Source organism: Mustela nigripes, chromosome 7 (genome assembly GCF_022355385.1).
Source record: "Mustela nigripes isolate SB6536 chromosome 7, MUSNIG.SB6536, whole genome shotgun sequence".
NCBI classification, from domain to species: domain Eukaryota; kingdom Metazoa; phylum Chordata; class Mammalia; order Carnivora; family Mustelidae; genus Mustela; species Mustela nigripes.
Window position 1 is genome coordinate 35,850,344 of NC_081563.1, and position 23,922 is coordinate 35,874,265.

General features: G+C 38.1%; 1 protein-coding gene and 1 non-coding gene across 2 annotated transcripts in view; both read right to left on the minus strand.

Annotated features, from left to right (window-relative positions):
- The window catches only part of BUB1 (BUB1 mitotic checkpoint serine/threonine kinase), a 44,582-nt gene that overhangs the window by 9,672 nt on the left and 10,988 nt on the right, over positions 1–23,922 (minus strand). Inside the window, exons 9-19 of the mRNA XM_059405576.1 lie at positions 22,723–22,874; positions 18,268–18,527; positions 16,182–16,240; positions 14,769–14,897; positions 14,563–14,673; positions 13,490–13,589; positions 12,388–12,469; positions 9,831–10,005; positions 7,705–7,792; positions 3,935–4,173; positions 2,673–2,816 (exon numbers count right to left, since the gene is read on the minus strand). Coding sequence (XP_059261559.1) covers positions 2,673–2,816; positions 3,935–4,173; positions 7,705–7,792; positions 9,831–10,005; positions 12,388–12,469; positions 13,490–13,589; positions 14,563–14,673; positions 14,769–14,897; positions 16,182–16,240; positions 18,268–18,527; positions 22,723–22,874 — 1,539 coding nt within the window. The remainder of the gene's footprint in view (positions 1–2,672; positions 2,817–3,934; positions 4,174–7,704; positions 7,793–9,830; positions 10,006–12,387; positions 12,470–13,489; positions 13,590–14,562; positions 14,674–14,768; positions 14,898–16,181; positions 16,241–18,267; positions 18,528–22,722; positions 22,875–23,922) is intronic.
- Positions 5,972–6,111, minus strand: LOC132022931 (small nucleolar RNA SNORA29). Its single transcript, XR_009405814.1, has one exon. It is a non-coding gene; the product is annotated as a small nucleolar RNA SNORA29 (small nucleolar RNA).

The following is a 23,922-nucleotide window of genomic DNA, read 5'->3' on the forward strand; positions in this document are numbered from 1 at the left end:
AGATAAATGTTTTCTCACTAAGATTGGGAACAAGGCAAGAATTTCTCCTCTCACCAGTCCTAATCAACATTGTACTGGAAGTCCTGCCTAATGCAATAAAACAAGAAAATAAAATAAAAGGTATACAGATTGGGAAGGAAAAAACAAAATAGTCCTTGTAGAAGACAGCATGGTCTAGCCAGAAAATGCCAAAGAATCGACAACAAAACCCTCCTGAATTAATACATGATAATAGCAAGGTTGCAGGATACAAGGTCAATATATAAGTCAAATGCTTTCCCATGTACCAGAAATTAGTAAGTGAAATTTGAAATTTAAAAAACACAATACCACTTATGTTAGCATCCTCCAAACTGAAATAACTTGGGTATAAATCTAATAAAATACACATAAGATCTATAAAAGGAAAACTATAAAACTTTGATTTTAAAAAATCAAAGAAGATCTAAATAGAGATATTCCATGTTTATGGAGAGGAAGGCACAATATTGTCAAGATGGCATGTTTTCCCAAGTTGGTCTATAGATTCAATGGAATTCCAATCAAAATCCCTGCAAGTTATCTTGTGGTTATTGACAAACTGATTTTAAAGGTAATGTGGAAAGGCAAAATGCACAAGTTAGAAGGCTGACATTATCCAATATCAAGACTTACTATCAAAGCTACTGTAATCAGAACAGTGTGATATAGGTAAATAGATAATTCAGTAACGAAAGGATAGCCTTTTCAATAAATGCTGATGGAACAGGTGGACATCAACATGCAAAAATGGATCTAGACACAGAACTTACACCTTTCAGGAAAGGTTAACTTGAAATGGATCATACACATGAATGTAAAACATGAAACTATAAAATCTCTAAAAGGTAACAGAATAGCTAGGGGACATTAGGTTTGCAGATGATGTCTTACACACAACACCAAAACATGGTCCATGGAAGAAATGAATTGCTCAAAATTTAAAAACATCTGTTCTGCAAAAGACACAGTTAATTGAAGGAAAAGACAAGCCAAAGACTGAGTTACTATCTTTTCCAAACACTTACCTGATAAAAGTTATCCAAAATACACAACAAACTCTTGAAATTCAATTAGGAAAACAGGGGAAAAAATTCAGAATTAAGAAATCAATCAACCTGATTTTTAAAAAATGGGCAAGAGATCTGAGTATATATTTCACCAAAAAAGATACACAGGTGGCAAATAAAGATGAAAAAAATGTACATCATCATATGTAATTAGGGAATTGCAAATGAAAAACAATAATGAAATACCATTACGCATCTATTACAGCAGCCAAAACCCAAATTGCTGACAACACCAGATGATGGTGAGGATATGGAGTAACAGAGCTCGCCTTCATTGCTGGTGGGAATACAAAATGGCAGTTTGGCGGTTTCTTACAGAAGTAAACATATGCTCCCCTGTTTCAGCCATCACAATATCCTTGATATTTATCCAAATGACTTGAAAACTTCTGTCCACACAAAAACTGCCTACGGGTCTTACAAAACTTGGAAGCAACCAAGATGTCCTTCAATAGGTGAACAGATGAACTGTGGTACATGTGCACAATGGAATATTTCCCAGCGATGGTGAAGATAGAGCTTTCAAGTCATGAAAAGACCTGGAGGAATCTTAAATGTGTATTGCTGAGTGAAAGAAGCCAATGTGAAAAGCTTGCATATTGTGTCTTTACAACTATCTGACATTCTGGAAAAGGCAAAACTATGGAGACAGGAGTAAAAAGATTAGTGCTTGTCAGGGTTTTAGGTAGAGGGCAGGCCTGATGAGTAGATGGAACACAGGGGATTTGGGGGGGCAGGGAAACTACTCTTGATGATTCCGTAATGATGGATGCCAGCCATTATACATTTGTCAAATCCTACAGACCGTACAAAGAATGAACCTGAATGTAAACTGTGGACTTTAGTTAATAATAATGTATTAATGTTAGTTCATGAACTTTAACAAATGTACCACACTAATGCAAGCTGTCAATAGGAGAAGCTGTGTGTGTGTGTGTGCGTGCATGTGTGCGTATGTATAAATTATCTTGCAAGAAGTCTTGCTTCCACTGTTATTTATATCCACCCTGTTAACCATTTTTCTCAGTTTTGAGTATGCTTCAAGGGTTCTCTAGAAACAGCACTGAATATGAGTATATGTTATCTTCCCCCTTTTAAGAAATATAAGACAGCATATAATACTAGTGTGCCCATAACAACATGTTTTGGACATCATTCCCTATCAGTACAGAGCAAGCTATATTTTACTGTACAGGTATCCCTTTATTTATTTAAGCAGTCCCCCAAAGACACTTATGTTGTTTCCAATCTACTGTTTTTACATGCACATATGTCATTTTGAATGTATACAAGCGTATCAGCAGGAAATTCTTAAAAACAGATGTCTAAAACTATGCATTTTTTACTTTGATAGATATTACCAACTTGTCCTTTATAAGTAATAGTCCCAACAGGAATCAAAATCCGACAGTCATGGCTTAACAAAATGTTTTCAGCTTAGTACTACAGATAATCTATAACTCTTTACTTGAGGGAAGTGGCGTACATAGGTGGTACCAGAAGAAGAATCACATATGCATAAATTACCATCGACTTTCTACATAGAAGCAAGAGATAAAAATTTTTTACCCATATAGTCCTTACCCAGTTGAAACTCAGTCTTGGGCTTGATGGCTGGAAGTTTACACTGCCATTCATAAGTATTTGGATAGGATCTCACCGGCTTAGAAAGCTCAGATAAAAGTTTGAGAATCAACGTATCATCCCATGGATTCTCAACAGTCAAGTCTTAAAAGAAATGGGAACATAAAAAAGAAAATGAACTCAGTACCCAAGAATTTTCCCAAAGAAATTACAGATAAAACAAGTAGAGACATTCACTAAATAAGATTTCAAAAGCCTTATCTTTAAAAGAGCATTGATTCAAATAATAACCATTTGCAAAAATCAAAATGGCTAGTGATACACAATTCATTGTTATTTTAGATCAACATTTAGTTGTGAGAAAGGAAATGAACCCCAAAAGCATCTGTTCCACTTGCCTGGAACTGCTAGATTCTGCCTTTAACATAATTATGTCTTAAAGGCCGACCTGGATATCAGTTAGTTCTAACATCTCCCACTTCTATCTACAAAATACAAGGACTTTCAATACTTATATTATCTATGAGGAATTTGGATGCATGAGAGGTACTTTGGGTTCACAAAAAAGAAATCATTTCTAAAAAAGAATAAAGTTTCTGCTCAGTTTAGCATGCTATAAAAATTATTTTAGTGGTAGTTTTTGAAGACTAATCCAGCATGATTGACATTTACGTAGTGTTAAGTGTATGTAGGACCCTGTTCTGAGTAGTTTATGTTTAATAATCTACTTGGTCCTTATAAGAAGACTCTGAAGTAGGATCATCACCCCTCCTCCATAGAAAAGGAACGAGAGCCACAGAGAACTGAAATGATTTTGGCCATGATCACATGACTGCCTAAAGTGGAGCTAGGATTAGAACCTCGTCAGTCTTCAGAGTCTGTATTCTAAACCATGATGCAAGACTACCTAAGACTGTTCCCGTGTAACTAGGGGAAAGGAGTTAAGCCCTGAGCTGCTTACTTGGCTGGAAAATGGGGGTACCTGTCTTAAATTCAATGCCTGCCATAGTAGCCCCTCCAGTTCTAACTCCCTCCTCCAATGGTAGTGATTCTGATACTTTCTCAAATTAAAACAAATTAATTTGCCCTTCCACTGCTCTATGTTGTGTCACACTATGATCTAGTTTGCAAGTTTTGTCTGAACTTGTATTCTACTCAATGACATTCAAGTCCCTGTTCTTTGAGCTTCTTCCACAAAACAGCTTTTACTAGGCTATTGTCCTGATTCGGGGACACAATTAAGACTGAACATCTGTTCGTACTTGAAGCGTTGACATTCTCAAGTGAACTAGTCTGCGTCCGTTCTGCTTGGTGCCCGGCACCAGCGCCGGGTGGATCTTCTGCGACGGTGAGGTTAGTGTCCGTGAGTTTACAAGCCTCGAGGCTCTGTGCCACCTCACTGGCCAGCACACCACCTGCTGCAGGCTGGCTCCCACGGAGCAAGGATGCTGAAGATATGTCTGCAGGGAATGCGGCTTCTGGGGTTTTCTCTTGAATTGAGCTGGATGTGTTAAAGGGATAGACAAGAGGAGACAAAACCCATGATTACAAGTCTATTGGATGTGATCACATGAAAAAGTCCCACAAAAGTTTCCTTTTCATTCTATAAATGACATTTCAAAACTGCCTTACAAAGAGTTGATCAAAGCATTTTCTTCAAACAAATACATGCAAATACCTAGCCAGTACAGTATGAATAGAGATAAAATCAAAGACATGGTAACACAGTCAATAAATAGGCAAGCTAAAACAATGTATATTCTTTGATGGGAAACATTGGGATGGGTGGGTTTATTTCCCCAAGATGTCATCAAGCTGGGAATCAAGACTGAATATTGAACTCTATCCCAAAACAGCTTCTTGTATAGCACTGAAACAGATAGAAAATGTCATAATCCAGCAACCTAACAGTTTCTTTCTCTATACACACATACATAGTTGATTTGTATTATTTAGGGATCCCATATTTGTGTATTTGCCTATGTGCTAAAACTCATTTGTGATCTCTAAAATCAATTTTCATAGCGCTTCTGCAGACATGCAGGATGTTGAGAACGTGTCACCCAACATACACACTCCCGGAAATGGAATAAGGCAATGCTCTGTGTTCTCATGTCAGCTTGCACACTGTAAACCAGTGTCCTTTCACAGTATGTTTAGTAATATATTTTTCTGTGTTTTTGTGATTTTACCGTTTAAGACGTCCCTCTAAGTGCAGTGCTAAAGTGGCTAGTGTTCCTAAGGTTGAGAAGGCCGCAATGTGTCTTACAGAGAAAATATGTATTAGATAAGCTGCATTCAGGTATGAGTTTTAGTGCTGCTGGCCCTGAGTTCAATGCCAATGAATCAACCATAATTTATTAAATTAAGGTGTCTCTAAACAAAATGTTGTGAACAGAGGCTCGCAGGAACCAAACTAGGAACGATGGTTCAGTGTTGGGAAACTCAGAGTTTGCACTGACTTTATACAAAAGAATGAGTGCAAACAGTAAGATTCGACTATGTACGTATCTCCACACACATCAACTCTCCTCCACCTCTATGCCCACACATACACCAACACATGTATAAGTATGCACCACTATAAAAATACACATGTACATGCAACTTCCTGTTGCATTCTTACTACTTGACAGGCATTTTTTCTGGAAGGAATTTTTTTGAAAACAAATTAGGTTTGGAATAATTTCAGACTTAAAGAAATGTTGCAAAGATCATAGAAAATTCCCATATACTCCTCACCCAATTTCCTCAAATGTTATCAGCTCACGTGACAGCAGATCCTCTGTCAAAACCAGTAAACCAACATTTGTCGTAGTACTCTTAACTAACCTTGAAACTTCAGTTGGATTTCACACAGGGCCCTTTATTTGCTCCCGGATCTAATCGTGGATACCATGTTGTATTCAAGTTACTTACGCCTCTTTACACCCTTCTCATTGGTGATTCTAAGTGTTTCCTACTTTCTCCTACTTTCCCAAGACCTTGTCAGTTTTGAGGAGTACCAGCCAGGTATTTTGTAGAGTGTCCCTTAATTTGGGTTCCTTTGATGCTTCCCTCATGACTAGACTGTGAAGAATGTTTCAGAGGTCAAGTACCCTTCTCAATGCATAACTATCATGAGCTGTCACTGCGAAATTAACCTTGATCATTTGGTAAATGTGGCATCTGCTAGGTTTCTCCATAGTCCTATCATGGATTTTAGTCACTACCTGTCATTTAATTCAGTGGGTGTATGCTGGAATAGAATAATTCCTGGTTCTTTCATATTAAAAATACTTTCAATATTTTAATTAATCAATTTTCTGTTCAGCCATTTCATATAGGAGGAGGACACGAGTAAGTCCTCCCTCTTCAGATCATGGCAATTTTAATCTATCCCACAAGCATAGCCAACAAAATCTATTATTGGGAGAAAATGTGGTAGTCAAATGGGAGTATTTTCAATGCTTGATATTACAACAAATCAGATATTAGGGGTATTCATGCACACAGAAACAATTATTTTCAAACATATATAAATTGTTCCTAGCTGAGTATCCAAATTACTGTGAGTGTATAAGTTATCAGTAAAACCCTTCTCCCTTCTCCATGAGAATTTGAGTTTTGGTTACTTTTTTAGCTCTTCTCTCCTGAAAACTGGAAAGCTCAGAGTTTCATTGTCACTACGGCTTATGGTGAACAATGACCATGACTGGAACTGTGTGCTGGACTGAGAGGATTAGAAATACATGCTGGGAATCCACAGGCTCAGGCTTCAGGTATGAGGACCTTAGTAATGGGCCTATTCTTTGTGGGGACACGGGAATCTAAATCTGTAGTTTGCGAGAGCCACTGACACCCACAGAAATAAGGTTTCTAACTAGGGAAACTTCTGTACCTTGGTCCTAAGGGTTTCCTTGTAACTTAATTATCTCATGCGGGTCAAAGATGATAGTGTCTTGGATAGTTATTTCCCTGACAACTGATTTTTGTCCTATATATTTCTATGTTAATCTTCTGCCAAGTGTGGCTTATGGTTTATGACTCTTGTGAGTCAAAAGTTTAGTCACATGTAGAAGATTCCTCGTGGAAGGTAACAGACTGCCTATCGGGCAGAATTTTAAATTAAAGGCAACTTCTGCTCATCTGCATTGATTGTATTATTAGGAAGTTAAGTATTTTCTATATGCTTATTTATTTATTTATTTATTTTTGTAAATTCTGCTCAGGTCTTTCATCCAATGGGGTCTTAGTTTAAGAAGAGGTCTTTGATAACAAGAGGCAGTACAACATAGTTGTGAGAGCAAGGCTTCCGAAATTAGAAATGTGGGTTGAAATTACAGTGCTGCAAATTAGAAGTTGTATGACTTTAGGTCATTTCTTAACTCTCTAGACCTGGTTTCCTCATCTGTAATGGTGGGAAAGAATAGTTCCTACAACTAAATTTACTGTAAGGATTAATTATAGGATACAGTACATAAAAAGTATCAGCATTACAATGGAATATAACAAATAGTCAAACGATTACAGCCACTTTCAGTGTCTGTTACATTAACCAAACTTTCAAATACGATGGAATTTTACTTCTGCAAAGCCCTCATCTATGCTATGCCCCCATTTTGTATCAATACCTAAGAGGCTTAAACATTCTACTGTCTTCCTCTTGAAAAAAAAAAAAATGATTGCTTTTCTCAATTAGAATGGGTATAAAGAAACAAGTATGTGTTTGCTCACTTCTGCAGTAGTCTTTACACTTTTACTTTGGCTGGTAAGAGTTAAGTGCAGTTCTGTTCTCAAAATGAGTAGAAGTCAGTCACAGGAGCTACTCCCACCGAGACTCTCTGCAACCCCAGCTGCTTCTCTCACTGCCCGGATGGACCCAGGGTTTAGGTTTATCACTGTGTAGCTATAGAGAGTAGCTTCTGGCTTATACCTGCAAGTCAATGAGATCTCATTTGCCTCGAAGGGTTGGAATTAGGTATTCTGTTATATCCTCAAAGCAAAGCCAGAGTGACAGTGGACTGACAGAACCACACCCGCCCTCACATACCTGAACTTTCTGTCTTTTGAGGGTTCTCCCACGTTTTCTTCACAAGAATCCAGAGTCACATGGACGTACTCTTTTGCAACCACATTTTCTGAAATATATAGAAAATAAGACACAGATATTATGCATGCAAATGATTTCATATGGCTATAAAGTCCAGAATTTCTCTTACATTGACTTTCATTATAATTTCAGAATGGTGTTCCATGATAAATTGTTCCATAATATTTTTAAAATGGGAAAAAAATTACTAAAAAACTTTTTTAGTAATTTTTTACTAAATTATTTATAATTATAAATTATTTGTGAGCATTTCAATTTTTTACTAAATTATTATTTATAAAATTATAAATTATTTGTGAGCATTTCAACTTTGCACATTCAATCCTTCAAGAGAAAAGAGTCCAAAGGGTGGCAGGACTGCTGTGGGCAGGATGAGCCCCCTGTGGAGGTTTCAGGTAGGGGCAGAGGACGCACCCTGCTTTAGAAGAACCTGAGGACAAGGACGTGGAGAGTGAAACACTGAAATGCATCTGGAGGGCAGAGATGTGGGTGTCTTTCTGTCTGACTGCTTTATTTAGTCAGTTAGTGTTAAGTTGATTAAACTGGTTTAGAGTGTTTACATCAGGAAGATACCTGATAATACTAACCACCACTCTCTTTAACTAAAAACAAATCAACAAATAAAAACTATCTACAGAAAGACAAACTAGTAAGAAATGTGGAGTGTGGGACGTCTGGGTCTATCAGTTAAGCATCTGCCTTCGGCTCAGGTTATGATCTCAGAGTCCTGAGATGAAGCCCCGCATTAGGCTCCTTGCTCAGCAGAAAGCCTGCTTCTCCCTCTTCCTCTGCCTGCTGCTCTGCCAACTTGTACTCTCTACTTCTCTGTCAAATAAATAAATAAAATCTTAGGAAAAAAAGAAACGTGGACTATTTATATATGACTGATATATATATATGGCAAAGCCAAGTATTACACTGGGCTAAAGTTTTTCAGATATTGCATCACCAAACAGGTGCTAAAACTTTTTAGAACTAGAACATTAGCTCCTATTTATCTAACCAAAGTGCAAATACTCCAAGAATAGCCAATATTGACTCTGAAAGACTCGACTGATTAAACTTGTTTTCCCAAATGGAAAATACTTTAACATTTTTTTGGTTAAAGTAGCAACCTTGTGATGGCACCTGGCAATTGTCCAAATTCCAACCGAACTCTCCTTTAAAATATAGAAATTCTAGAAAGTTAATATACTGGGTTAGTTCTTTAAAAAATTTTTTTTACTCCTCAGTTAAAAATTTTTAGGTCTATAGGCTGAGACTTCACATTAAAATATGCTTCCGTGTAGGGGAGTGAAATTCTTTGACAATTCTTTCATTGCATTGCTTTGAGGAACAATTACTAGTTTTAATAAAAAAGTGTCAACAGTGACGGAATTTGGCTAGTAAAAACCTCATCAGAATGGTAAAGTGGTCCTTAATTGTCGATATAGTTTGTAGGTTGGTACTTAATAGGTAATAATTATCTGTGCTCAATGACAATGTCATCTATTAACATTTAATTCAGATAAAGATCTTTGATATGCGAGTGTTAGGTTTAGGGGAAATAAGAACTATCTGTGCATTTTATCATTACTCTCTTGAAGTCAGTCACTAAAAAAAAAAAAATGTTTTTCCTGAGTGTAGTACAACTCCAAAGTAATAGAATCTGTAGACACATACCAAGGACTGAAATTTGCTATTTGCTACTCTTAAAATACAAATGTTCGTTACTTTTTGCATTCAGGTAACTTGTCTGTCATGGCCATTTTGTTTGTAGTAAACGTAACATCCACCTATCTCCTGTACAGATGGGTTGGACTTGGCATATCTGCCTCTGAAGGCTTCTGTAGGTTTTTTTCCTGTTCTACCGATAATCTCAGTTACTAAGTTTCTAAAATGCACAGGCTTTCAGAAAACAGAATGTCAAAAGAAAAAGATCATACATGTAATAATAGAGTGAATGGATTTTAAGTTTCCTCTGGATGATCTTTAAACTTCCATTTAGAATTTCCAAGAAGAAAGCCGTAATCCTGAAAGAACTGAAGTTGGCAGAAGACAAGACACTCCAGTGGTGTGTCACACACCTTTATCCTCCAGAGAAGGCCCTGTGTCCGCGGGTGGTTTGTGGAAAGGTGTGGATGCAAGCTGTGCGGCAGCCGTGAAGTGTCCTGGGCTCTTCGGACTGGGCGCCAGGGTTCTATTGCAGCGGACACCCCAGACGGTTGAGTCATCCAAAAACTCTTCAGCGTGAGGTACTTCCTACAACACAAGATGAACTGGAAAAAAAGCAACAATCTCCCCGTTTTGTCATTTAACTCTTTGATACTGCTTAAGATGAAAAAAAAAATGAGGAATTAAAGAGGAAACAGATGTCACCTCTGGTTAACACAAAGTCAAGGACACCAGGGTTCTGTTCATCTCCCCAGAAGTGGGACATTTCATCTTTAACACAACCCAGTGCAGTCACACTGTATTCAAGGGTCGCATTTTATTTTTCAAGTTTTACTCTTTTTAATTTGAAAATTCTAGACTTGGAGTCATGAAGACCGTGCAGAGAACCCACACGCACTTTGTCAAACTCCCTCTGACGGTAACACCTTACGGAATCCTGGAGCATTTGTAACTACTAAACAATCCTACCAACTCTGGACACTGCTTGGATTTCATCCTTTTCCCACTCAGGTCCCTTCCTTGTTTCAGGGTCCAGTCCCGGATGCCATGTTGTTTAGTCCTCATGTCTCATTGGGTCCCTCAGACCTGCCAGCTGATTGGTCTGTCCCAGTCTTTCTCACACAGACATTTTTAAATACTGGTCAGGAACTGTGTGGAAACTCTCTCCCCTTTAGGGTTAAATTTTGGCCTTTTCTCATGTTTAGACTGGGGTTATAGATTTTGGGGAAGAATATCAGGGATATAGCTCCCCTTATTAGGTCTCATTAGGGGAGACATGATATGAACACAACTTATAACTGATGAGGTTAACCAAGCACCTGGTGAAGGTGGTATGTGCCAGGTTTCTCCTCTGGAAGGACCTATTTTTCTCATTCCCGACCCTTATTTGTCAGAAGCAGGGGATAATATAGCCTATACTCGAAAGGAGGTAAACTGAGATCCATCTCCTGAGAGAGGGCTATCAAAGAATTTGTGGACAGATGTTAAAACAACTACAGTAATAATTTGGGTGAGATACTACAAGGTCATACAAATATTCTCTTTCTTCCTAAAGTTTCACTTACTAATTTTAGTATTCCCTGTGGAGTTTGCCTAGAATAATGATTACTGTGGTGTTCTAATGGCAATTTTCTATTATCACTCATTCCTTCCACATTTATTACCTGCAAGGTAATAAATCACGTTCTTCTGTAAGGAAGGTTTATTTTGTCCTCTCTCCCATTTGTTTATATGAATAAGGATATTTATTTTATTTCTTGGGTTATAATCCAATACTACCTTATTCTACTTATTTTCTTGTTGGAATTATATCAGGTTTGGCCAGGGGTTTATTCAGGGTTCCCTCCTGAATTTGTTATGTCATCTTTTTTTTTTTTTTTTTTTAAACACTTCCTTACTTTCTGACACCACAGGATGCTCTAGGCTCATCTTGTATTTTCCTTTTTTAACTCCAGAATAAGCTATTTCTCCAGAAACTAAATGGTCAAGTTTTAGAGTCTATATACAAAGACAGAAACTGCTAAGTCAAAATTACGCTTGGCAAAACTCTTCAGTTGCCAATAAAATGCCACCCATGGTTTTTATACATAGTGCAAAGTTTTTACGTAGCCACCCTATCTCTTCCAACTCTGGAAGAAAAATTGGCTGTTTGTTTCTTCAGGTGGACGCAGGATAAAGCAATCGGCTTGTACATAGGGACAGGAGACAAAAAAATCACCGTGGCTTTTTGGTCATAACATATCTGGTTGAATAGTTCAGTGAAATGCATCTACTAATTGATGCACTGTACCTGAAATCCAGTCCATTATTTGGAAGTTTTTGAGAAGGTCAAAAAGTTCATCTGAAGGATTAGTGAGCTGAGTGATAAATTATTCAGAAGAATCCACTGTGGAACTAAAATTATGAGCCAGGGTTTAGCACAGCTCTTCAGCACTAATCTCTGACCCATCCCAGTCAGAGGACCAAGCCGGGGTGAGTGGAGAGAAAGCACACCACACGGTAACACTCAGGGTTAGAGGGGAAGCTGCCCACGGGCTGGACACAATGGCTGCCATGACAGAAGAATGCTGTGGGCCGGCCAACTGCTGACACTCGTCTGCTGAGTTATGCTGATGATGGACGAGTCCAGTGTAATTCAGACTTGGTGGGTTTTCTAATATTCCATTGTAGGCCTCGCTTTTTGAGTTGAGGAAAATATATCCCCCAATCATTCCTCCTGCCACAAGGAAAGGTTCTTTGAAGGCCAGGATCCTATCACTTTTCAGTTTCTACATCTATCACAGTGTATGATACATAAAAGATACTCGAATAATTACAGAATAATGTTTCCCCAAACCCACTCTTCACATAGCATTGTATTTTTCAGCACAATTTTACATATACTATCTCATTTGATTGGCATATCACTTGGTTAAATGAAGGAGAGAGTTGTTAAGACCCATTTCATGGATGAAGCAGTGATTTACCTACATTGGGTTTTGAAGGAAATCTGCTTACAGAGCGTTCTCCAAACATCCTGGCTCCTGCAGGTTTATTTTTAGGCTGTGGTAATCTAAGGAAAGATTTATAAAATTATAAATTATAAAATAGGCTAAAGGAAATACTATCATATAAATGAGACTCTTAGGAACATTCTCCACTTACTTAATTAGTTAATATTTACATACACATTCCTTACGTTTATAGTAGTTGCAGGAAAACTGAGTGCAAACAGAATAACTTGACTGTGTATATAAAAACAAATCTACAGCACCTTAACGGAGGGTGGAAAAATAGAAAATCTCTACTACACTGAGTTATAAATTTTAGGAATAAGAAAAGAGGTAAGGCCATGGCCGATAGCACATCATGGATACCATACATTTTATTTCTGATCTCTAGGCCTAGGTTTAGCTATGGAATTTCCCTCTGAGAGCTGGTCAGACTGTTTCCTTTCTGCTTCAGTAGGAATCTCTTCTATGCCATGATACTCTTAATTCATACTGACTTCTTTTTTTCCATGGTTTAAACTGCAAGCTAAAAATTCCTGGGGCTACCTACACTACTCCCACATCTGGCTCCCTAAGGTAATGTCTTTCAGCTTAAAACATCTCTCTGCAGCATGACCCAATATAAAAGTCACTTCCTTTTTCTGTATCAGTCCCGTAAATATAAACAGCAGGTACGGATACCTGTACTGGTAAATTCATTCACCCTTAATATGATTTCAAATCCATGGAATCCCTCAGTTCTCTCATCCTTTGTAACCACACTGTTTTCCTGGCAACACAGGCTTTTGCTGTGTGGGAGATCTGCTTTCCTGTAACTCCTGTGTGATAATGTAGATCTGGAGGAGGACTTGAGCAACCAGCTTTCCCATCACACGGTTAAAAGGCTTGCCAACGGCAGAACTGGCCCTGGGACCGAGACCATTTAGTCAGCAGGTCACATTTTCTCACTACCTTGAGTCCCAGAGGAAGCTCTGTAGCACTGCCTGCCAACCCACCATATCTCTTCTAACACCGGAAGAAACACTGGCTGGTCATTTCTTCAGGTAGACATGGGGTAAAGAAATAACTCAATGATTCTTTACCCATAATTTTCTTTGTTTCCATCTTCGAACACAGGAAAAGTAGATGTCAAAGAAGAGATGATCTTATTGACTCCCCAAGCCCCAGAAGACCTTGCATTTTCTGCATTGGAGTGAAAAGCAGAATTTTACTGTTGTATTAGGAAAAAAACCAGTATACTTGATGCTAAACTTCCCCTACAAATAAGAAAATGAAATAAGAGCTTTCAGAAAAGAACTGATACATTTTTCAAGTACTAGTCCCTTTGTAGTGAGTTGAAGTGACCTAACCACGGTCACAGGGTTTAACTCTCAAGCCTCTAGGTCTTGAGTTCCTGCCACACATGAAGCCCAGTGTTCATCATTCTCCTAAAACACTGCACTTGTCACCTGACTCACTGAAAAAAGCTCTTCTTTGGCCTTATTTCCCATTTCCTGTAAGAAAAAAATTAACCTGTTAACTTTATATTCCAAGGCCTCCCGAGTCTAATGATCCTATTTATCTTTATCATGATCTCTCTGGCTTCCAGCATAAAACCGGAGACTCTATAAACAAACGTGGGTTCCACCCATGCCATTCCTCTACTGGGCAAAGCACAAGTCATGCCTCAAGTGTTCAGGTTTTCTTGGCCATCCCTTATGCACCAGGATTTTGTCCTTCTGTAGCACTTATTCTTATTATTTTAAAGGTTTTATTTATTTGACAGAGAGAGAGAGACAACAAGAGAGGGAACACAAGTGGAGGGAGTGGGAGGGGGGAGGCAGGCTTCCAGCTGAGCAGGGAGCCCGATGTAGGCATTGACCCCAGGACCCTGGGATTATGACCTGAGCCAAAGGGGGATGCTTAATGGCTGAGCCCGCCCCTTAGCACTTATTTTTTAAGAAACAAATCTATGACATACTGAGTACCTTTTCAAACATGGTCGTATTTTTTTACTTCACTACCCTTCTGTGACAAGCTAACCAAGGGGAGGACAACTTCTGTATAATCCTTGCTATTTCCTGTGGCAACCACCTGCAATGCCTGCACTTAGTAGCGTTTAAATAAATTATTACTTTGAATAAATGAATAAATAAATAAATAAATAAATAATTACTTTGAAACTGGGCCTCAAAAGCATCTTCATTTTGGTCTAGAGATGGCCATTCATCTTTGTCATCAGAAATATCAGGAAGTGTAGGAGCCTGAAACATATTCATGATGAAACCTTAGAAGAATAAAGAGAGTCACTGTAAACATGATTGCAAAAGCGCTTTCATTAATTTGTTGCCAGATGCTACACATTCAAACCAAAGGCTTTACCTAATGCTTCCTTTGTGTGCACGGTGGGTGACGGCTGCACCCTGGATGGGGTCGCCTGAACCATTCCCAACGACGTGTTTGGAGTTGTGTGAAAAGAGCCTGTGTTAACAACCTTATGTGTTTCAGATCCTATGGGGAAAAAAAATTACTAGTAGAGGAATCAGAAATTTAAAAGGCACACAAATTAAAGAGATTTAATTACAATGAAAATGTTTTATAATTACTGATAATAATAAGGACTTCTATTATTACTGCGGTTATATCACTTTCATTTTTATTTTTATAACAACAGCCCCACGAGGTCGGTAAGGTAGAATCCTCTTACGGAAAAGGAAATCAAAGTTCAAAGAGATTAAGTGGCTTGGTCTGAGATCATTATCAAATTAGCGGGTTGTCATAAATAGCACCCTTCACTCCACTATATCCCCAGAAATACATGTTAGTAATAGTCACACCGTGAATCTTAAGACTGGCCTTCCATGTTATTCAGCTGGAGTCCAGAAAAAGGCAACAAGTCCCCACAAAACCCAGGCCCTGTCCACTCAGACCTCATCTTCCTCCTTCTTTGATTCACTCCAGCTGCCTGGGCCTCTTCGCTGTGCTTAGACGCCTTCCAGCCGAGTCCCACCTCGGGGCTCTGCACTCGTTCATCCCTTCTGCTGAAACAGGTGGGCCAAGCTAGCTGCATGGGCAGCTCCCACCTTCGAGACTTTATCCAAAATATCACTTTCCTTGGGAGCAGCTTTCCTGGTCATCTCTGAAACTCCAATCCCCTCCCCCATGACACTTTCCTTCCCCCCTCTGCTTGGGTGGGGGTTTTGTGCTTTCTGCTCCTGACTGCATTCCTCACTGCCTAGAACAGTGCCTGGCATCCAGCAAGTGTGCGGGAAGTGTTGGTCAAAGGCAGGGGCGGCCAGCAGTTCCAAGCAGCATGGCTGACCACTGAACAGTCACTGAAGAGGAAGCCAAAGCCACATGGGGGGAGTGAGGGAACAGTCCATGTATCTTATTTTGTTCATAGAACTTAACTTTCATGCAAATGCCTCTAACAAAGTAGTACCTAAGAGAAGTAGAAGACTCCTAATTAAACTTGTAACCTCTTTTCCTACTTACTTCACAATACGTTAAAGATGACTCTTATTTTTAGTAAAGCTGCTGAGAAATTTAATAAAAAAGGCTCATAAGTCTAGTTTCCAAAGGACTCTAGGTACTAAGATGTGACTAGGAAGTGCATTTCTACCTTTACTTGAGACGGTCTGGGGCTTATCTAACCCCTAAATTCTAAGAATAGGAAAGCGAACACCCAAGTTCACCCAAGTCTTCATGAGCCACAGACACCAAACAGATCTCTCAGTGACCTGCAGGAGTCTGGGCAAACAGGTCAGAAAGAAATTTATTATAATTAAACATTACCTTCTTTTATCTCGGCTTCACTCTGTGGCTTGAATTCATGAGTACTTTTAGTCACACATCTGAAAGAGAACTCTCTTGAGACACACTGACTCTCCAAAAAGAAGAGTAAAACTGTCAGCAATTATAAGCCTATTCTTAAAATACAGATGGAAGTGTTTAGGTCTATAATATAAGCAAATAAAATGTTTTATTATTTTCTTTCATTCATAGCCATAAAGGCCAGGTACTACATGTTTGCTAGATGCAGCGAGCCTGTATTTTAACATCATGATGATCATTCCTGTATGCAGTAGGGCAGGATAATGGCCTGATTCAGATGATTTCCATTTATTACATAGGCTCAAGGACTCACACCCAAGTCCCGGCCTGGGTGCCCAAAGCAGCTAGCCAGAGTCATGTTATGGGAAGCACTGGGGTGTTTTAAATGCATGGGCTACCCCTCGTTTGACGAGCCAGGAGCCACAGAGCATGGGTCTTCAGATTTTAAGGGTTATCAAGAAACTTTAAAAATGGCTTTAAGACATTTATATCAGTTTTTGTTGTTGTTGTTGTTGTTGTTTTTAAGTCCAGGAATGATAGTGGACATCATCTATCTGTTTAACATTGTTAGCATTCCCTCAGCAGGGACCATGTTAGGAGGTAAAGTAAAAAGTACAACACACTTAATTTAACAAATCCCCACCCAACTGTCTTGAAAACATGAGTTTTTCTTCGAGATTCCAGACAAAGTCACCTTTTCTCTGCCATGGTAAGCTAGTCAGAGTACCAACGGGGTCCATTTGGTCCCTTGACTGAACTAGGGTCAAAGTCCATCCGAGATGCTTCGGACTGAGATCTGAACATTCACTGAGTTAAAGAGTTTCACGGTTTTATAGGGATATCTGTGTCTGGCTCCTCTACCCTCATGACTCCCATCTCTGGGGATGGTTGGACACTCAACACCTCTTTGGGCCTCTCACTGCTCTCTTGTTTGTATTATTTTATAATTGTATTAGCAATGAAGAACTAATAAAGTCATAGCCCCAAATGATGCAAGAGTTCTTTTTTTACATACACACAGGATGACACAGGACATGGGTCTGAATTATTATCCTAATGTGAGTGAAAAAGCATTTTCAATCTTATTTCCAAGAGAAATCATTGCTATAAGTTAATCTTGGATACTGAGAAGAACAGTACTCATGAGTCATAATCTATGCTAAGGAGTTTAGCCCAAGGAGAGGGTGCCAGGTACACCGGAGCTCTCATTTTTTCTAACAGAACAATAAAATTGCTCTATGTAAAGAGAGCATACCAAAGTTACTGAAGATAAAAATTTAAACAAAGCATGTTATTGTGACATTAATTTGAATTTCTGAAATCTAGGAAAATCCCGCAAACTTGGGGGAAAAAACCTCTACAGCAGCATACAGATATGACTTTGGCACATCGTGGAATGGATATTTATCCCAGATTGCTGCTGGTGAAGACAGGATTATGAGAACACATGTCAAGAAACTATCTGGATGGTAACCATCTTTCCATATATTTAGTCAAAGCCTGCAAGAAAGGCTGAAATTTTGGTTCAATAGGTGTATATTTTCTAGTTACAAAAAAATTGTTGTGTTTCATTGTACTGAAAATTTTTAATTCTAGGGAGAAGTATGAAGTAAAATAAATCCCCAAAAGAAAAATAGAGTAATAAGTGAAAGATTTGGGGCTATTCTGGTAACTTGGTTTTTCAACAACATGCCCATCTAAAAATTATTTTAAAGATTATTTATTTATTTATTTATTTGACACACACAGAGAGAGAGAGAGAGAGAGAGATCACAAGTAGCAGAAAGGCAGGCAGAAAGAGAGAGAGGGAAGCAGCCTCTCCACTGAGCAGAGAGCCTGATGGGTACTCGATCCCAGGACCCTGAGATCATGACCCGAGCTGAAGGCAGCAGCTTAATCCACTGAGCCACCCAGGCGCCCCTAAAAATTATTTTAAAAAGAGGAGTCATTCATCTTTTACACACTGTTGTTGACACTGCAGAACATATAAAAAAGCTGATGAGTGCCCTTCATGTCACTATCCTCTCTAACACTACCTATGCCTTACCTGTCATCTTTTCTGGTCACTGCAAACATGGAGTCTGTGTCTGACTGGGCTGCCAACGGACCAGGAGGAGATACACTCTGACTGATGGCCGGGGACACCAAAGTGGCAGTGATAGCATTTGCCATAGGAGGAACAACAGGAGTTGTCTCTCTGGGTTTCTCTTCCATGTTCTTTGAGGTCTGATGATTGATAGCTGGAAGAGACGGGGCTCTCAGGTCCTCCTGGGAGCTTACACTTGGTCCCATACATGCTGGATTAAACTTTCAGGTTAAGCAAACAAACAAAAACACCACAAACAAACAACAAACAAACAAACAAAAACAATTAAGTCCAGAATATTACTAATTAGACACTACAGCTTTTCAAAGAATGGCACCTGTCTTCTTCAGTAGCTTCCTTTCCCCCTGAGACATCCCCATCCCCTGTCTGGTATTTTGAAATATACAGCCAACAACAACAAAGACCACTTTCTGGATGGATGCTTTTTGTAGCTTTTTAACCATAGACAACTGGCAGCTCATACCTCTAACCACTGAAATAACCAACCCCTACAGTTTTATCTGTATTTAAGAACTATCTTATTTCTCTTAATTTTGAAAGAGGATCAACAAATCAATCATCAAATGCTCAAAATTATTTTCCTTCCATTAAAATAAACCTGGTAGCCATTTTCGCTCGAATGAATAGGAAATATGAATATAAATTCCAATAGAAGCTGCCATAAAAGCACAGCTCACAATGGGAAGGTTAACAAGCTCTTCTAAAACTTTTGTTCTTTTACTCACATGTATTCAGACTGTAACTATATACTCTTATGTTAAAAAGTTAAAGGATATAAGAGTTAATTCTTCAGCATAAAAAAGTATTCTCACAAATTGTTAAGAAGAACACCAAATACCTAGGGCAAGAATAATTCTTTCACAAACAAATGGACAAAATATAAAAAGTTCATCTGCACTAGTCATCAAAAAAAGTAATTAGAAATGACCTATACCATTTTCTCTCTACCAAACTAAAAGATTAAAAAGAATCATAATCAATTCTGAAGAAATAATTTGAAAAAGAACAATCAGACTTCCTATACTAGATATCAAAACTTACGACAAAGGTATATATATGCATATATACAATATGGAATGATCAAAAAGAAACCGATCTTGTATGTTAGGATGCAATAAAAGAAGTTTTTCATCAATGGGGAAAGGCTGAGTTGCTCAATAAATGATTTAGGGGCAACTGGAAGCACATTTGGGAAATACATCCTTGTGCTACCACAACACAAAAATAAGTCCCATGCAGGGAGGCTTTTGGTTAGAGACCATGGCTTGAACATGTGCTTTATCATTTACTCCCTCCAAAAACTCGCCAAAAGGACAGGCAAGAGATTCTGACACCTGAAACAGCAGTGGAGAAAGCTAATCTGTGGAAAAGTTCAGACATTTAGATACAACTCAGAATGAAAGTGAAAGTGGAGCCACAAGCAGGAACACCAAAAAAATTCTGGGGGATCAGGATTTCCCTCTAGAACATTGTGCCCAGCCAATTTATCACCGACATGTGAGGGTAGAAGAAAGATGCTTTTAGACATGCAGGAGATCTCAAAAAATTAATCTTTCATATGTGGCTTTAAAAAAAAAAAAAAAAAAAAAAAAGCTCTTTGGGGGCTACTTGGGTCACTCAGATGGTGAAGCATCTGCCTTTGGCTCAGGTCATGATCTCAGGGTCCTGGGACTGAGTCCCACATCAGGCTCCTTGCTCAGCAGGGAGCCTGCCTCTCCCTCCCCCTCTGTCCTCCTCCCTGCTTGTGCTCTCTCTCTGTCTCAAACAAATAAATAAATAAATAAAATCTTTAAAAAAAGGAAAAATATGTAACAATCCAGTAGAAAAATGAACAAAGTCCATCAAAGTCAATTTAAAAAAAAAAAGACAAACAGCCACTAAATGTATTGTTAAAAATCCACATCCACCTGTGATTAGAAAAAACACACCAGATGGTTGAAAATATTTAGGATAGCTAATGTTAGCCAAGTGTACACAAGAAACACATACTTCTATTCATTACTATGAATATAAAATGGTAAATTTTTGGAGGGCAGATGGGCAGTATTTTAAGTACACAAACTTCAGCAATTCTACTTTTCTGTATCTTTCCTAGAGAAATAATATCATATGTACAAGAATGCTGACTGCAGCATGGTTTGTAACAGTTCCCAAATGATACAGGCCCTTCCTAAAAGGAATGATAGAGGCTGTGTTGTTATTAAAGTGAGTTAGACCTCTATGTAATAACTAGGAGAAATCTGCAAGATGGGTTAGGCAGCAAAAGCAGAAAATAAATCTTATTTATACAGAAACTTCAATTGTATACATATTTATGTGTTCATGCACAGTAAATTCTGGAAAAACACAAAATACAACAGTTAACAGTAAAAGAGGGCATTCATTTATATACATGTTATATATATATACATATAACTATATACACACATGCATATATACAGACATCTTTCCATTGCTTTTATAAAATCAAATGTTCATGAATTTTTATGATTTTTAAAAAATTTAAGAAATTAAGGTATTACTAGATAGTTACATGTACAAGAATGAAACTGGCCCACTTCTAACACCATACACAAAAATAGACTCAAAATAGATTAAAGACCTAAATGTGGACTTAAAACTGTAAAAGTCCTAGAATGGAACATAGGCAGTAATTTCTCTGACATTGGTCTTGGGAACATTTTTTTAGATATGTCTCCTGAGACAAGGGAAACAAAAACAAAAATAAACTGTTGGGACTATATCGTAATAAAAAGTGTTGCACAGCAAAGGAAACCATTACAAAACAAAAAGGCAACCTACTGGGAGAAGGTATTTGCAAATAACATATCCAATAAGGGGTTAATATTCAAAATAAATAAAGAACTTGTATAACTCAACACCAGAAAAACCAAACAATTGGATTAAAAAAATGGATAAAAGATCAGCATAGTCATTTTTCAGAGAAAACATAGAGATGGCCAGCAGACACATGAGAAGATGCTCAACATCACTCATCATCAGGGACACGCAAATCAAAACTACAATCAAATATCACTTCATACCTGTCAGAATGGCTAGTATCAAAAAGAGAGATGGCAAGTATCAGCAAGGATGTGGAGAAAAGGAAACCCTCATGCACTGTTGGTGGGAATGCAAATTGGTGCAGCCACCAGGGAAAACAGTATGGAGGTTCCTCAAAAGATTAAAAATAGAAATACTATATGGTCCAATAATCCCCACTATTGGGTATTTATCTAAAGAAAACAAAAACACTAATTCAATACACACACACACAGACTGGAATGTTATGCAGGCATAAAAAAGGATCAGATCATGTCATTTGCAACAACATAGATGGACAAAGAGGGTACTGTGCTAAGTAAAAGAAGTCAGATTGAGAAAGACGAAACCATATAATTTCACTCATACGTGGAATTTAAAAACCAAAATGAATGGATAAACAAAAAAAAAAGCAGACTCAGTCCTATAAAGACAGAGAACAAACTTATGGTTGCTATGATGACAGACGGTAGCTATGCTTGTGGTGAACACAGCATAACATGCAGAGAAACTGAATCATTATGTTGCACACTTGAAACTAATGTAATGTGGATGAACTATATTCAAATTAAAAAAAAATGAAAGAGAAAGAAAAAGGATATATGTCTGGCATACATCAGGAAGTGAGACAAATGCAGCATGTCGTTCTAAGAACAAAGGAGCAAGAAAACATTTGGGATGATGTGTATGTTGACTATCTTGATTGTGAAGACAGTTTTATGAGTGTATGTGCATGTCAGACCTTAGCAAATTTTATACTTTAGATATGTGTAATTTACTGTATTTCACTTATACTTCTATAAAGCTCCTAAATAAAAAGAAAAAATCTAAAAAAAGAAGAAATTGAGGTGCTTATATCTTCACTGTATCCTATATCACAGTTAGACATATACTATGTGAAAATTTAAGCACCATTATGTAGCTTAAATTTATTTTCAATCTACCTCATTCATTAAGTAATTTTAATACATGAGTCTAACAATTTCATTACCTCTCCCCCTCTTCCAACATGAAACAATGGCAAACAAAATATATATAGATGATGAATTATTAATTATATTCAAATTCTCATTATATAAGTTACCGTGCAAAAAATTTTTGAAAGACCACATATATGAATACATAAAAAATAGGGACATACACACACATAAAAACATACACAATCTGTAATTCCTTTTTCTCATTTTACATTTTGAATACCTTTCTGTGTCCAATTGTAAAAATTTGGAATGCTAGTAGCTACATTAACATCAGAATTAAGTATAAATAAACATGGTCCAGGAAGGAGCAAGTTATCAACCAAAATCAGTGTCACTAGGCATGGGAAGCACTCAGAGAAAAGCACACACATACCTCAGACCTTTCCTGGAAAACAGGCAAGTTCTCCTGGGATGTCTCCACCACCTGATGCAACTTCTTATGCAGTTCATCCATCTTCTGTTTTAATAGTTGTTCTTCAAAAGCATTTGCTTCTTTTCTTTTCATATAATGTCTATCTTCATTCACTTTAGGAAAGAGAACATGGTTTCCATGCAAAGTTTAAATTCAGGTCATCAGAGGAATAAACAAAAAACAAGTGAAAGTTTATTTTTCAGATGGCAATTTTTTTGCTAGTCTTTTCTATGTGTTTTAGCTTATTAGAACTGAAAAATGTATCACCTCTTAATTGTAATTTTTACTTGCCTTCAATATGATTACTTATAGGTTCAGGGCAGGTAGGTTATAAAAATCTACATATTGATCATTAAAAATATTTGGCAATCTCATAGTATGATATTAATCGCTTCTAAAACAGTCGTGATCCTGCAAATCCTTTGGAAATAGAACACTTTTTAAGAGATCTAAATCTGGGGCACCTGGGTGGCTCAGTGGGTTAAAGCCTCTGCCTTCGGCTCAGGTCATGATCCCAGGGTCCTGGGCATCGGGCTCTCTGCTCAGCGGGGAGCCTGCTTCCTCCTTCTTTCTCTCTGCCTGCCTCTCGGCCTACTTGTAATCTCTGCCTGTCAAATAAATAAATAAAATCTTTAAAAAAAAAAAAAAGAGATCTAAATCTGTAGGTGCTTTCTAAGAAGAAACAGGAGTCAAATGCCCCACATGGCAGTTAGTCGCACCTGCAGTGACTGCTTAACGTGACATCACACGCAGAGCAAATCCTCTGGCTTAGATCGTAGGTCACAGTGTTGGAAAGAAAAACGTGTCTGTGCGTGACACACACCAGCCCTTCTTGAGTGTTAACTGCCTATTCTCTCAGTTGTTGAACAAATGAGAAATGTTAAACCAAAAAAGGCCAAAAGAGCAGCTACTGTTCACATGCGTTAAATGGTATAAATGTTCCGATCGATCAAAATGTTCCAATCGGGGCGCCTGGGTGGCTCAGTGGTTAAGCCGCTGCCTTCGGCTCAGGTCATGATCTCAGGGTCCTGGGATCGAGTCCCGCATCGGGCTCTCTGCTCAGCAGGGAGCCTGCTTCCTCCTCTCTATCTCTCTCTACCTGCCTCTCTGCCTACTTGTGATTTCTCTCTGTCAAATAAATAAATAAAATCTTTAAAAAAA